The sequence below is a fragment of the Nyctereutes procyonoides genome, unplaced genomic scaffold, assembly GCF_905146905.1.
Source record: "Nyctereutes procyonoides isolate TBG_1078 unplaced genomic scaffold, NYPRO_anot_genome, whole genome shotgun sequence".
In the NCBI taxonomy this organism is placed as follows: Eukaryota; Metazoa; Chordata; class Mammalia; order Carnivora; family Canidae; genus Nyctereutes; species Nyctereutes procyonoides.
The window spans coordinates 4,557,481-4,572,132 of record NW_026575136.1 but is presented as its reverse complement, the minus strand read 5'-3'; the positions used below and the strand labels follow the sequence as shown (position 1 = coordinate 4,572,132).

The following is a 14,652-nucleotide window of genomic DNA, read 5'->3' as shown; positions in this document are numbered from 1 at the left end:
GAGGTGGCTGCCAGTAGTCTCTGTGGGGTGGCTGAAGGAGGCTGAGCATTAAGCAGTGCAGCTGGCGCTTGCCTCCGGGAGACCAGGACCAGCTCACTGTGGTATGCCAGGATTTGTGGGATTTTAAAAAGAAGCTCTCAGGATATCAGAGCTGTTTTAAAATGCAGTTTTCCTCCATTATTGATGAGTTTGCTATGACCAAGCAACCCAACTCTATTCCAGTATCTTTAATATTTGCAGGTGAAATTTAACCTACATATTATGAAAAAGTAATTATCTTGCATTTATTTGAGTAAAGAGCTTCATGACATTGGAATTGAAACACAAAAATAAACTGAACTTCAGGTCTATTACTTTGAACAAATCTCAACTTCCTCTTGCCTCTTTTGGTAGGATCATTGCAAAATGATTTTGAAATTCTTGAGTAAAATTGAGGATGGAGTTGATTGTGTGCCAACAGAGGCAGTGTTGACAAAACATCGCCTCTACATTTTGTCTTATAAGAACCCAAGTGGATATAACATTATGAACTGGCTTCAACACTTTTGTTAAATAATAGAAAATGGAATGTTAGAAATTATTAAAATGCCTCTGTTGATGCTATATGTCTTTCTTTTTGGAAAGGAAGACTGCATAGTTGGCCAAGCCTACTCATTATGAATTCTGTTTAAGAAATAAGCAGTACATTAATCAGTTAAGGCTACTTCAATCGTTAGTTGACTCTAACTGTGCTTTTAGTATGTTCCCTCAAGTAGTAAAATTGATTGGCATTTAACCTAATGTCACATACTTAACAGGTGTCAAATAAATATATATGATTCCTTTAAAGATATTGATATGTACACCACATAGAGAATATATACTGGCTAGCATATTCAGCCTTCACGGAAGTGAGAAAGTAGAGGTAAGAAACTGTCTTAATTATTCAGTATATGAGTATGTGATATGAAGAATTCAGAAAAAGGAGCAAAAGTTGAATTTCTAACCCCATGTTACTTGGATAACTTCTTCAATTTTTTTGATATTAAATGGAGTAAGTACAAAATGCTTTTTAATATTGTATACAATATCATTTTATAAATGGTGAATGGTGAAAAAGTACTATTATTGAAGGTGTGATTCTTTATTCCTCTTCTACAATTGCTCCAGTTGAACAAAAACAAAATACAACAAAGAAAATCAGACTGAAATTAGCCAATGAGTTTTATTTACCTACTTACTACTAATAAATGTTTATATGTTCAAAATTAAAATCTTTACCTCCCTCCCTGCCATTCATCTCCTAGATTTCTTCCATTTGCATTGGCCAATTAAGTAGGAGAATCCCTTTCATTCCCAATGTGGTAAGACCATGTTCTAGTCCTTGGCTGTTGCATAAACAATATCACAATACACATAATGACACTAATTACTCAGATCAATTTCTATTCCAGGTTATGTTACTGGAATATCATAAAGAAAAGAAACAGGGGAGAGTATCAGACAAAGTCATTTAAATGTGTTCATTTCTTGACCATATGAGTAATGTCCTATATGAGAGGATTTAACTGGATGAAATATAAATAATATCCTTCAAATAACATGTCCTAAAAACAGAAAAAAATATGCTCACATTGTGAAATCTGTTTTTCAAATGCACTGAGAGAAAATATGAGTTAAGATATTAGTTAGATCATTATCTGCTATACTTATTTTAATATCATTTTCTCTAAATATTTAGTTATGTTTTTAAAGATCAGTTCTGATTTTTCACAATGTGTTTATATTTTACAGATTGTTTACAGTGGGAAAGAGTTGAACCATCCTTTTGGATTGTCGCATCATGGGAATTATGTGTTCTGGACTGATTATATGAACGGTTCCATTTTTCAACTAGATTTGATAACGAATGAGGTGACATTACTGAGGCGTGAAAGACCACCCCTGTTTGGGCTTCAGATTTATGATCCACGAAAGCAACAAGGTATTAAAAGACATATAAAATTTATTCTGAGTTTTACCTACAGAAATACTTCACAATATTTGCAAAAGGTTTTATTTTGATGGTGTCACTGAAGCTTTATGATAAAAAGTGTCTAGTCACTCCCAAGTCAATCAAATCTTAGACTTTATTACCATAAACATGTATTATTTATTGTTCAATAGCTTGAGCAAGTAACTGGGAATTCTATTTTAGTGAAGTTCAAGATTTTTTCCAAATGCTTCCTTTTTCAAGTCATCTTCTTATTATTTAGAGGAAAAAGATTAAAAAAGACTGTTAAAGCTAAAAAAAAATCCACTTCATGTTCTAAGGTTAAGTATTGTGAGCAATGAGAAAAACTTTTCATGGGAAAGGAGTATTATGTGAAAATATTTTAAAACAAGTCATACAATGAAAAGAGTATTGCAAAAAAGTATTTTAGTATATTTATTTGATTAGTTTCATGTCAATTTAAGGAATGTTTAATTATATTAGTTGTTATGAAAGGGAAATAACCTACCATGATATTCATGCCTTATAAAATTCAGGTAATATCATTGTATGTTTTATCTACATGAGTTATTAATATTAATCAGGCCATCTACAAATTGCATGACTCAGAATTTAGGCATTAAACAAAGAAAACAGCTTAATAAATTATGTGATAGATTTATGATAGTCACACAGAGAGAGAGAGAGAGGCAGAGACACAGACAGAGGGAGAAGCAGGCTCCATGCACCGGGAGCCCGACGTGGGATTCGATCCCGGATCTCCAGGATCGTGCCCTGGGCCAAAGGCAGGCGCCAAACCGCTGTGCCACCCAGGGATCCCTATCCTGAGTTTTTAAATGTGTATATTGTCAATAGAAAATTATCTAACAGCAAGATATTTTTTTAAAAGATATTTTGGCTAAATCAGAGATTTTAAAAGCAAATTATCTCATTGAAGTGCTTTATGGTCCCCCCCCCGCCACGGTATTAAAATTGCCTCATTGGGATACAAGTGCAATTTTATAAAATAATGGAAGTATAAAGTGATAAGTTTCAATAGCTAACAAAAGATAAAATCTTTAGAAAGAATAAAAGTGAATTTATTTGAGGTGGTATAAGCTATATTTGTGGACCAGCAATGAAGAATGACAATTGTCTAGATAGGTAAAATGGTAATATTTTGTTACATTCATGTCACTCCTACTCCTTACCCCCCTTCCTTCCCAAACATTATTGAGTGTCTACACTGAACTGGGGGCAAGACCCTGAAAAGGAATAACCCTTTTCATCTCCTGGAGGATCTTCTTTGCCTGATTGTTGTTCTACTATCACAATCATTAATATCCTGGATTTTATTAAAGTAATCAGTATACAATCCCATTTCCCATTTCCATTCTCATAAAAATTGTTAATCTTGAATGCCATTGCTGAACTCCCTCTAGTCAAATTCCATGATGTTTTCAAATCTTCATTTTCTTCAAACTTCTAGTTGCTTTAGTAAGTTGGTGAATTAAATGCAACATGTGAGATAAGAAATACCTGACTTACTGTAAAATGGTTTTGGGCTTAAACTCAGATTCAAACACTTTTTGTTCTGAAAACTTAAGACATATCGTGAAAGGTTAACAAAGATAAGAAATGCTTTCAGGGCACCTAGGTACCTCAGTGGCTGAGCGTCTGCCTTTGGCCCATGTCCCAGGGTCCTGAGTTGCCTGCAGAGAGCCTGCTTCTCCTCTGCCTATGTCTCTGTCTCTCTGTGTCTCTCATGAACAAATAGATAAAATCCTGAAAAAAAATGTTTTCTTCATAAAATTCCTATAAGGATTAAACCACTAAATTACTAATTGTAATTAGAAAATGTGTGCCTCCCACATATTTTATATTAATTTTCCTTTATCACTTCTCTATAAGGAGGCATATTGTTAAAGTTACCTTTCATATAAACATGTTAAGTAAATATTCAAAGGAATAATGTGTCACAATCACATACAAGGGAGCACATGCCTCTGGTAGGACTATGTGGAACATACTCCCTGTGTTTCATGAGGAAATATGCTCAGTGTTCTAGACTGTGCCATTGACATATAATTGTTCAATGCTATTTCTTGGATGGAAAATACTTTTTTTTTAAAGTACTTTTTAAAAATGTTCAATTAAAGGCACATTAAAATGAAAGCTTAGCCCTAATTACTAAACTTTTTATGTAACTTTTATTGTAGAAACCATTATGTTTTGTGTTACTGAAAGAATGTGTTTGGGCAAGTTGATGGATTATTTTTCATAAACTTAGGTGAAATAATCAGTTAGTTTAAGTTTCCTACCCAGTCTTCTTGTAGCTAAGGATTGAATACTACTTAAGTGGATCTTTTGAATCAATAATACAGTATGGAGAGATGTCTGGCCAACATATTTTTCATTTACTCAATAGATATTGAAATGGATAACCTACTTAGGATCTAAATATTTAATTTTTTTACTAAATTAACCAGAATGGGTAGATTATAAAGCAAAATGCACACAGATATTCAAAAGCAGACATGTTATCTTACCATATTATAATGTTCTCTTAGTGAAAATCATGAGAAAGAGAGTGGTATTTCTTTTTCGCATCTTGTGAACATAAGATATTAATAAAAATTTAGAAACACAGAGTGGCACTTGAAATTTGATTATATAGTATTTTGTTATATTATTTTTCTAGAAATAAGATAGTTGCAATTGAATAGTTGCAACTTCCTACATAGTTACAGATCACAATTTCTTCATTGAATGTGATAAACTAGTCTCATATGGCCTTGTATTTTCTCTGTCTGAGGTACTATGGTTTATATGACTATATACCTTATGTAAACTTACATGAGTATTTATACATGTATCTATGAATATATATATGTATATACATGTATATACATAGATGCTAGATAATATCACACACACACACACACACAAACACATACACACACACCCCACCCCACAGTAATACCAGGGAAAAAAATCCAGGAATGTTATAAATGTAACATTCACATTCATATTAATGTAACACCTAAACTCTTTTAGACTCGGTGTCAGAAAAATTAGTCAGCTAATTTGACCTCTCCAGATCAGAAGAGACTCTTATCAAATTATTTGTTAATATAGCAGCTAATTTCAGGAAGGTAGATATATAACCATACTAAAGAGAAAACTACCCCTAGGAATGAATTCCTAAATAATTCCAAAACATTTTTTTTCTCATATGCTACTGTCGTTTCTTCTGATTTAATTAAACTTTGTGGGGTTTTTTTTTATTTACATTAGATATCTAGAAACATTGTTAAAATCCTCTCCTGAAATTTCTCATATAAAGTACAGCAATTGTATAAAACTAACATACTTTCTCCTGTTTATTCTCTAGGTTCAGAGGCACACTTTAATTTTTCCCACATGTTTTAGAGAATGGAATCATCAAAACTAAGTGCAGGATCTAAAAAGAGTTAATGAGGAATGCCTGGGTGGCTCAGCAGTTGAGCATCTGCCCTCAACTCAGGGCATGATCCCAGGGTCTAAAATAGAGTCCCACATCAGGCTCCCTGTGAGAAGCCTGCTTCTCACTCTGACTATGACTCTGCCTCTCTCTGGGTCTCTCATAAATAAATAAGTAAAATAGGAAAAAAATAAAATAACAAGTGTTAATGAATAGTTTTAATATAAAATTATAGAATTAAAAATAATAGATTAGCTTGTATGCTGAATATATGAAATTAATTAATAATTAACTATAATTCTAAGTACCAGGAAATGGGCTAAATATTCTTATTTGAATCTCATAAAATATATTTAAGGTAGATACTATTTGTTTCTATCGTGCATTGAAAACCCCAAGGATCAGGCCAATGTAGCCATTTGCCCTCAGGAAACAATGAGCCAGGGATAAACTGGGATTCAAATTCAGGTTTGTCTGACCATGAAGTATTTTTTTGTGACTAATTTATGTGGCCAATTTAATGAAAATTATATAACCACTATACTTTTAGATAGAAGGAAAGTGTATGTCTTTTCTGTAGCCATTGTAGTTTTATCACTGATAAATTTTTATTTATAACTTAAAAAAATGAAGTTCTTGACTACCTTATAATACCCAGGATTCAGAGATTTCATATTACAAAACACTAGTATAACAAACAGTAATTTTTACTTAATGCATGACATGTTTATTAAACACATTATTGTGTAGGTCTAGTAAAATTTACCTATAGTGATAGGGCCATCATCACAAAATTTATCTTTCCAAATTTTCCATTTTGACAATAATCACCATCAAAAAATAACCCAAATGACACTCCTAATTGAGTTAAGACACACACAGAAGCACACACACCACACAAAGTAGCTTCAAAGCAAGGCAAATGTAAAAATTTTTAATGAGTATATAATTCTTCAAGGGGGAAAAGACACACTTTATCTTTTCCTAGGATTGATTGACATCATTCAAAGTTGATTTTTCTGAAATTATCCTAGATGAAATCAGGATCTGGACTCAAGAGCCCATTCTACTAGTTTTCACCCAACCTTTAGAAAGAATGTAAAGTCTAATTTCTCTTCCAACTACAAGTCAAATTATCTCTCCATCAAGTAGGATAAAGAAAATCTCCATTGGCTTATGTGTTTCATATTAGGGTCGGAGGCTTCTAGCTTCACATATGATAAAACTCTGAGAAGAGTCCAAGAAGCATATGGAAAAGGGGATTTCGGGATCCCTGGGTGGCGCAGCGGTTTAGCGCCTGCCTTTGGCCCAGGGCGCGATCCTGGAGACCCGGGATCGAATCCCACGTCGGGCTCTCGATGCATGGAGCCTGCTTCTCCCTCTGCCTGTGTCTCTGCCTCTCTCTCTCTCTCACTGTGTGCCTATCATAAATAAATAAAAATTAAAAAAAAAATACTTTAAAAAAAGGAAAAGGGGATTTCTTCCTCTCACCATTCTGATGAAGATTTAGATAAAATGAAACAGTGGGATTCCTTTGTGGTGATGATTTACATATTTTGTTATTTGCTAGAAATAAAAGACGCTTTATTAACAAAGGTTAAATTACTAAGGTCTATAAACAGCAATATTTTGCTTTCTCATTTTATTTGAGTATAGTTGACATACAATGTTACATTAGTTTCAAGTGTACAACTGTGATTTGATAAGTTTATATGTTATACTGAAGTTCATCACAAGTACAGCTGCCATCTGCCCTATTACATTGCTATCAAAATATCATTGACTGTATTTCTTCTGCTCTGTTTCTTATTCCTATGACTTACTCATTCCATAACTGGAGGCCTCTCTCTCTCATTCCCCTTCAGTCAGTTGGTCCAGTCACCCACCCATTTCCCTCTGGAAACCATCAGATTTTTCTCTGTCTTTATAATTCTAATTCTGCTTTTTGTTTTTTTCATTTTTAAAAGATTACATTTATGATTAGAATCATATGGTATTTGTCTTTCTTTGTCTGACTTATTTCACTTACCCTCTAGATCCATCCATGTTGTTACCAATGGCAAGATATCACCCCTTTATATGATTGTGTAATATTTTTCTGTGGGTGTGTGCATATGTGTGGGTGTGTGCATGTGTGTATGTGTATGTGTGTGTATATACACCATGTTTTTCTTATCCATTTGTCTGTTGATGGACACTTAGATTTCTTCCATGTCTTGGCTGTTGTAAATAATGCTGTAATAAACATGCAGATAGCTTTTCAAATTAGTAAGCACTGATATTTTATTATAGGCTTGTGAAATGTTTTCATATATCATTTGTGTCTTTATTACTGTTCTTTGACAGTTATAATACACCTTTAAATAATGCAAATTATATAGACAAAGTATACATATACTTATATGCAAATGAGAAAAGCCCCATTATGTTCTTAAAACAGACATATATATACATCAACACACTTGTACTTTACATCTATATGCCCAAATGATTGTTTTTGTCATATTACTAAGTACTATTCATTCATTCATTCATTCATTCATTCATTCACTCATCATCTAATGAATGTTTATCAGACATACTCTTCTGTGCCAGATTCTATAAGGGGTAGAATAGTTTCACTTCTCTTAACTAAAATATCGTGGGGAAAAAGACAAATATTTTGGCCCAAACAGACCACTATCTTAAACTTAATTCTAAAAGGTACTCTTCATTTGTTTTCCTTGAATATTTGATTTTTTAAAAAAGTATTTGCTACCACAGTAATTTAATCTAGGATATTTCATTATGCTGTTTTCACTGTTATTTTGTCTGTCCTTTATTGATTTAATTTTATTTTGTTATATGCAAAGAAGAGTATAAAAGCATGAATTTTAGATTAAGAAAAATCTATGTTTCTGATTATTTAGAAATGATGATAGTAAACAATAACACCTAATTCTAAATCATTATTTAAGATAAAGATTATTAATTTCCAGGCATTAGAAAAATCATTTAAGCCCTATCTCACCAGTAATCCCATCTGCAAATGAGATAAACCTATCTTAGTTCATTAGAAAAATTAAATTAAATTAAATATATAATACATAAATATATTTACATGATCTATAAATATATAAATAATAAATAAATATCCCTCCTGCTGATGACTATAGATTTCCAATAATTATAACTATCAATATGTTAATGAACAGTCTTCCATTTTTATCTACAAAATTTTGAATGCTTTTTGTAGTCACTAAATCATATTTTCAACACCATATTTTTACATGAAAAGTTTTGCAACCTACTATAAATTCAATAAAGACTGAAGTAATAGGGATCCCTGGGTGGCGCAGCGGTTTAGCGCCTGCCTTTGGCCCGGGGCGCGATCCTGGAGACCTGGGAACGAATCCCACGTCGGGCTCCTGGTGCATGGAGCCTGCTTCTCCCTCTGCCTATGTCTCTGCCTCTCTCTCTCTCTCTCTCTCTCTGTGACTATCATAAATAAATAAAAATTAAAAAAAAGTTTATAAAAAAAAAGACTGAAGTAATAAATTTAATTTGAAGTAATAAATTCAAAAATATATTCAGATACTGCTAAAAAAAAACAGAGATCTAGGCAATTCCCATGAGAGATATGGAAATATTCAAATTTATTTAATTTTGGATTTCTATCATAACAGGACAAATGCCAATTCCTCTTTCTTTAATATATGGTATTCACAGAAAGGGAATGTATTTAAAAGTTTGAGTAATGGTAGCTTATTTATAAATACCTAACTTTCATATTCAATGAGAATGGTAAGCATGAGTCATGCTATTAAAAAAAGAATGTGATATTTAGCATATATTTTCAATATGAAAATGTGTCCTGATATATTGCTTTCAATACTTCACTATATTTTACTGTTTTAAATTCTTCATATAGTTCTCAAAATATTTTGGTTAAATCAAAATTTCAAGAATCTGAATGTAACTGAAATAATGAGTATATAATTTAATCCTGTCCATAATATGCATAGCTCAGAACCACCTGAGTATCCTATGAAGTGTTACATTTTTATTCCGTGGTTATGTAATAAATATAGCAGTATTTGGAAATTTTAAAAACTGCTATATTCCTTACTGGAAAAAACTTGAACTTCATTATCTTCTGAGTTTGGAAAATGGTACTAAAGCTTGAATTATTAGCTTCCTTAGCTTTCAAATGTATTTTTACCTTTCATAAACTCAATAAATTTAATTTACTTCTCAGAATAATGAACAGACACGATTATGTACTTCAGGTTATTTCTTTTGATCTGTGGACACACAAGATAATTTATGGGAATGAGTTAAATATTTATTTCATACAGCAATATTTTGATAGTTTTTGTTTGTTTTGATTTTTAACTGATTCCTTAATATTCTCTGCCTAACACAGACAACCCCTAAGGCCCACAGTACAATAATCCCATCAGTCTGATTTTTGGCACTTGTGCTTCAACTGCCAATACATCTGAAAATATTATATTATTTTATTGTATGCCTCCAAGTAGTTAAAAACTATTTTTAATGTTTGAGTCAGATTTTCTGATATTCTCAAAATGTTATTTATTTATATCTTGAAAAATGCACAGTATAAAATGACCTGGATATTTACTCTGTGAATTGGATTGCTAGAGTTATAGAGTTCTTCATAACATTCTGCAGGTATACATCTAAGTAAATATACTTTCTTCCTTGCCTTTCCATCTTGCCATCAAAGTAGTAATTACCTGCATTGTATAGAACCTCCAACCTTTTCAAAATTTTATGTCAGTTTTATCTGCTTCCAAGGGTGACTCACAAATGTTCATAGATAATACCTTTGTGAATCCTCCCTACTTTATTGATGTCTGTTGCATACTTCATCAATGTCTCTGCTGGCTAGGTCTACTGGGATGGTCCACTGGAACATTTATACACTTGTGCATTATACATTCTACTGGTACTAGCCGGCCTATTCATTTTCAAGGTTTCAAGATTGCCTGTGTTCCTTGCAGTCATCAATGCACTGACATGTTAATGTATTCCTTGCACAAGAGAGAAGACTATTCCACCCCTTCAACCTGTGCTCATTTTTTTTTTCTGTTCACTTGGTATCCAAAGTCATATTCTAAGAGTAAGTGATCTACTTTAGGAAGAAATCAGATTTGAAAACACTAGGTCTAACTGCTATCCCAGACAGACATCATCATGTCCTGTAACCTTCCTCTTTCCTGGTACTTATCTACACACATACCTCTATCTCTTCTAACCAACGTGCACATTCCTTTTATTTCCCAGTGCATCATATATTTTTTAATGTTTCTGAATTTTATTTAGGATTCAGTAGGTATCCTGACTACATTAATGAATATGTAATATGCATATGCATGTATATGTGTATATTTTTATGCCTGTGTACATCTCCTAGAAAGAGTGTGAACCTGAACTGGCTGAGTTTGGATAGAATCAGAGTTCTCTGATGTATTCACTTCCCTCCTTTTGCAGGTGATAATATGTGCCGAGTGAATAATGGGGGCTGTAGTACACTGTGCTTAGCCATTCCAGGAGGTCGAGTATGTGCTTGTGCTGATAATCAACTTCTAGATGAAAACGGGACAACTTGCACATGTAAGTTTTGTTTGTGTGTTTGTTATTCTCATTGATTATATATGTTTTTTAGGAGAAAAAAAAAACAGATGAAACCAAAGGAATTAAAATCAATCTTGGAAAGTGAATTAAGAGAATCACTTAGGTATATTTCTTTTTAGACTACAAATAATTAACTGAATTCATTTTTATTAAAGCAAAGGTTGAATAATGATGTTTTCCAGAGCATTTGTGAAGAAAGCAAAATAAAACATATATATATATATATATATATATATATATAATATTTGTGGCATATATATATATGATATATATATATATATCATATATATATGTGCCACACCACAGAAGAAAATATTTCATAAAATTGTTAAGGACCTTCACTGTAGGGCAAGCTCTGTTATCTATCTTTGTTGAAAGCAAAGGAGGCAAAAGAGATTTAGGGAAATTCTAGACTTTATCAAAATGCTGAATTAATTGGATTGATTGACCTGGATTAAAGGCACTTTATTAACTTTTACTGACCTTCCTCAATTTACTGCATCTTGTCATTTCAATGTGACCCTTTTGAAATTTGTGCTCTTTATACATCATATCAAGTCCCTTAACCATGGCAATAGGAGCAATGCTATGTATTATGTACTGAGTACTATATAAATGTTTATGGAATAATTTGATCTTGACTTGCATGTTACTCATGATTCTTCAGAGAAACAGAACCCATAGGATATAAATATATAGAAGGGATTTGTTATGAGGAATTGGCGCATGCAATTATGGAGGATGACAACTCCCGGTATCCGTAGTCAATGCATTAGAAACTGAGGAGTATCAGTGGTATAGCTCCAGTCTGAACGCTAGTAGGCTAAAGACCCAAGAAGAGCCAGTGTTTCAGTTGAACTCTGAAGGCAGCGGAAAAAACCAATGTCCCAACTCAAGGTAGTCAGGCAGGAAGAATTCCTCTTATGTGCAGGAAGACAGGCCTTTTTGTTCAATTCAGGCCTTCAGCTGGTTGGATGAGGGCCACTCACCTAATTAATGTAGTCTACAGATCCAAATGTCAATCTCATCAAAAACACTTTCACAGACACACCCAGAATGATATTTAACCCAACCTCTGGGCACTCTAAGGCCTACTCAAATTGACACATAAAATTAACCATCACAAATGTTAAATAGTACATAAATAAATGCATTTTTCATCAGTTATAATTATTGTCTAGGGGAGGCAGAAGAAGAGAAAAGTATAAGATTTCAACTTATCTGAAATGTTTCTTCTGAAGAAATGTTGAGGATAAAGGATTTTTTAAAATAACTTAATACATAGTAACATTTGAGAAATACACAGAAAATATTTAAGTGAAAAATCATGCCATAATGCCCATAATGCCACAATTCAACAATAATCTATTAAGACATTTTGATGTTGTTTCTTATAATTATATATCCCTGGAGGTTATTAATTTTCACTACTACTAATAATTGTAGGTAAAATTTATTGAATTCAATATAGGATGTGAGATTTTATGATAAAATTTCATGGTCCTCTTTAACCCCTACAATAATCATATAAGGAAGATACTATTACTAGCTCACTTTATTATTCAGAATGCGGACTTGAGGGTTAATAACTTTACATAATTTACATAATTACTACTTAGGACATTTGGAATTTAGACCCCGAATTATTTTATTTTGGAAACGGAATTCTTAGTTATATTGCAGTTTTAGACATTTTGTATCATATCACAGTATAACTTACATTGTATTTTATTTTTACTTAGAAGCATAAGCATCTTATCATGTGACTACATAATCCTTGTAAACACAATTTTTGAACCATTTTTCTTCATATTTCTACTTAATATTGGTGTTACATCTGATGGATTGTTATAGACTATTTGTGTATTTCTTTATTTTTTATGATCTCTTTTGTATTTTACCATATAGTACATGGTCAGTTTGTTACATTTTTTTTAAACATTTGGCTTAATACCACCAGTTTTAAATCCTATTACTATTATTTTGACTTTTAACTATTTGAGATGAGAACTTTGACTTTCTTTATACTGTTCTCAGGGCGCTTGGGTGACTTAGTTAAGTGTCTGCCTTCAGCTCAGGTCATAATCCCAGGGTCCTGGGATGGAGCACCACATGGGGCTCCCAGCTCAGTGGGGAGCCTGCTTTTCCCTCTCTTCCCCACTCCTACTCTCTCTTGCTATCTCTGTCTCTCTCTCAAATAAATAAATAAAATTAAAAACAATACTTATACTATTCTCTTTATTTTCCTCAATTCATTCCTTATTGTAATTTAGGATTTCTGACAAGGAATATTATTTTGAATCTTCAATCAGAAAGTCTTTTTAAAAAATGTTTTGACATGCATAGCTAGTTTGTTGATCAATTTTATAATAGTTTCTTTTAGATCTGAGTCAGTGCTTTACTAGTATATTGCTTAGGATTCAAACTTCAATTCCTTGTTGTTTATTAATATCCACTGATATTTAGGATAAATATTTCTTGAAGTTGCTTTTTCAAGAGGAGCACAAAGACCACATACTGTAGAGTTCCTGTGTTTTCTAAATAGGCCTCATTTGCATTTATATACAATCGACAATTCTGGAAATTAGTTCTTGGCTAAACATAAATTTCTCCAAATTCTGGAAATACTATTTAATTTATTCTGGAATAATATAGTTGAGAGTACAATTATGAATTATGTTTCTCTGGGCAAACTTTTTTCACTGTTAGTAGGATTTTTAAATTGTCTGTTAAGACAATTTTCCATAGAATATAATTATCAGAAGTTTACTTTCTTTGAGTCATCAGGTGTTTTCCTTCTTTTGTTCTGTGGTATAATTTTTTAATTTCTATTTTGTTGTTTATGTATCATAAGAAGAAATCTATAAAGACCTATAGTTTGTCAATAGACAAGAATTAAGCATTACTTTGAACAACATAAAATCTGTCTGGTTGTCTGATAGACTAAATCTTATCTTGGTTATTGAGAAAGAGAAAGGTATAGTTTATATGTACATTTCCAAGTTCAATTTTTAGTGTCTACCACAGATTCATCTAAAGTTATTGTTCTGGCATAAAATGAGATTTTTTTGCTATCCCAGCTGAATAACTCTGACATTTTGAACAGATGAAATGTGTATACACACACACACACACACACACACACACACACACACACACAGTACTCTTTATGGACCTCTAACAAGCATCATCCTTCCTTTGCTCTACCCTCAGATTTCCTCTCAAGGATAGAAGCTAACAGTGCAAGTATCTCCTTTTTTGATAGGCACAGACCTTATAGTCAGTACTCAGGAGCGAACAGTCTCTATTTTTTTTTTAACCTAAAGAGAGGTTGGCTTATTCAATTTTAATGATATAAGTTAGAGAAGCTTCTAGCTGAATATTTAAATCTTGTCCTATTGGTCTTGCAAAAAAGTCAAAATTCCCTTAAGATAATGTCAGTCGAATAATCAAGAGGCTGAGTTTTAGGGAATCTTGTGAGTTTTTCTCCTTCATCTTAGTTTTTCATAGTAGGAAGTTGGAGGGAGAGTGTATACATCAGATCTATCTAGATGACTTTTTAAGCTTGAAATGTTCTAATTAGTTCTTTAATTTTAAT

The 14,652-nt window shown here is 32.4% G+C and overlaps 1 protein-coding gene across 1 annotated transcript in view; it reads left to right on the top strand.

Moving 5' to 3' along the window:
• LOC129495604 (low-density lipoprotein receptor-related protein 1B) overlaps positions 1 to 14,652 on the top strand; it is a 1,831,349-nt gene that overhangs the window by 1,116,709 nt on the left and 699,988 nt on the right. The window contains exons 14-15 of the mRNA XM_055303278.1: positions 1,774 to 1,963; positions 10,911 to 11,033. Of these exons, the coding sequence (XP_055159253.1) occupies positions 1,774 to 1,963; positions 10,911 to 11,033 (313 nt within the window). The remainder of the gene's footprint in view (positions 1 to 1,773; positions 1,964 to 10,910; positions 11,034 to 14,652) is intronic.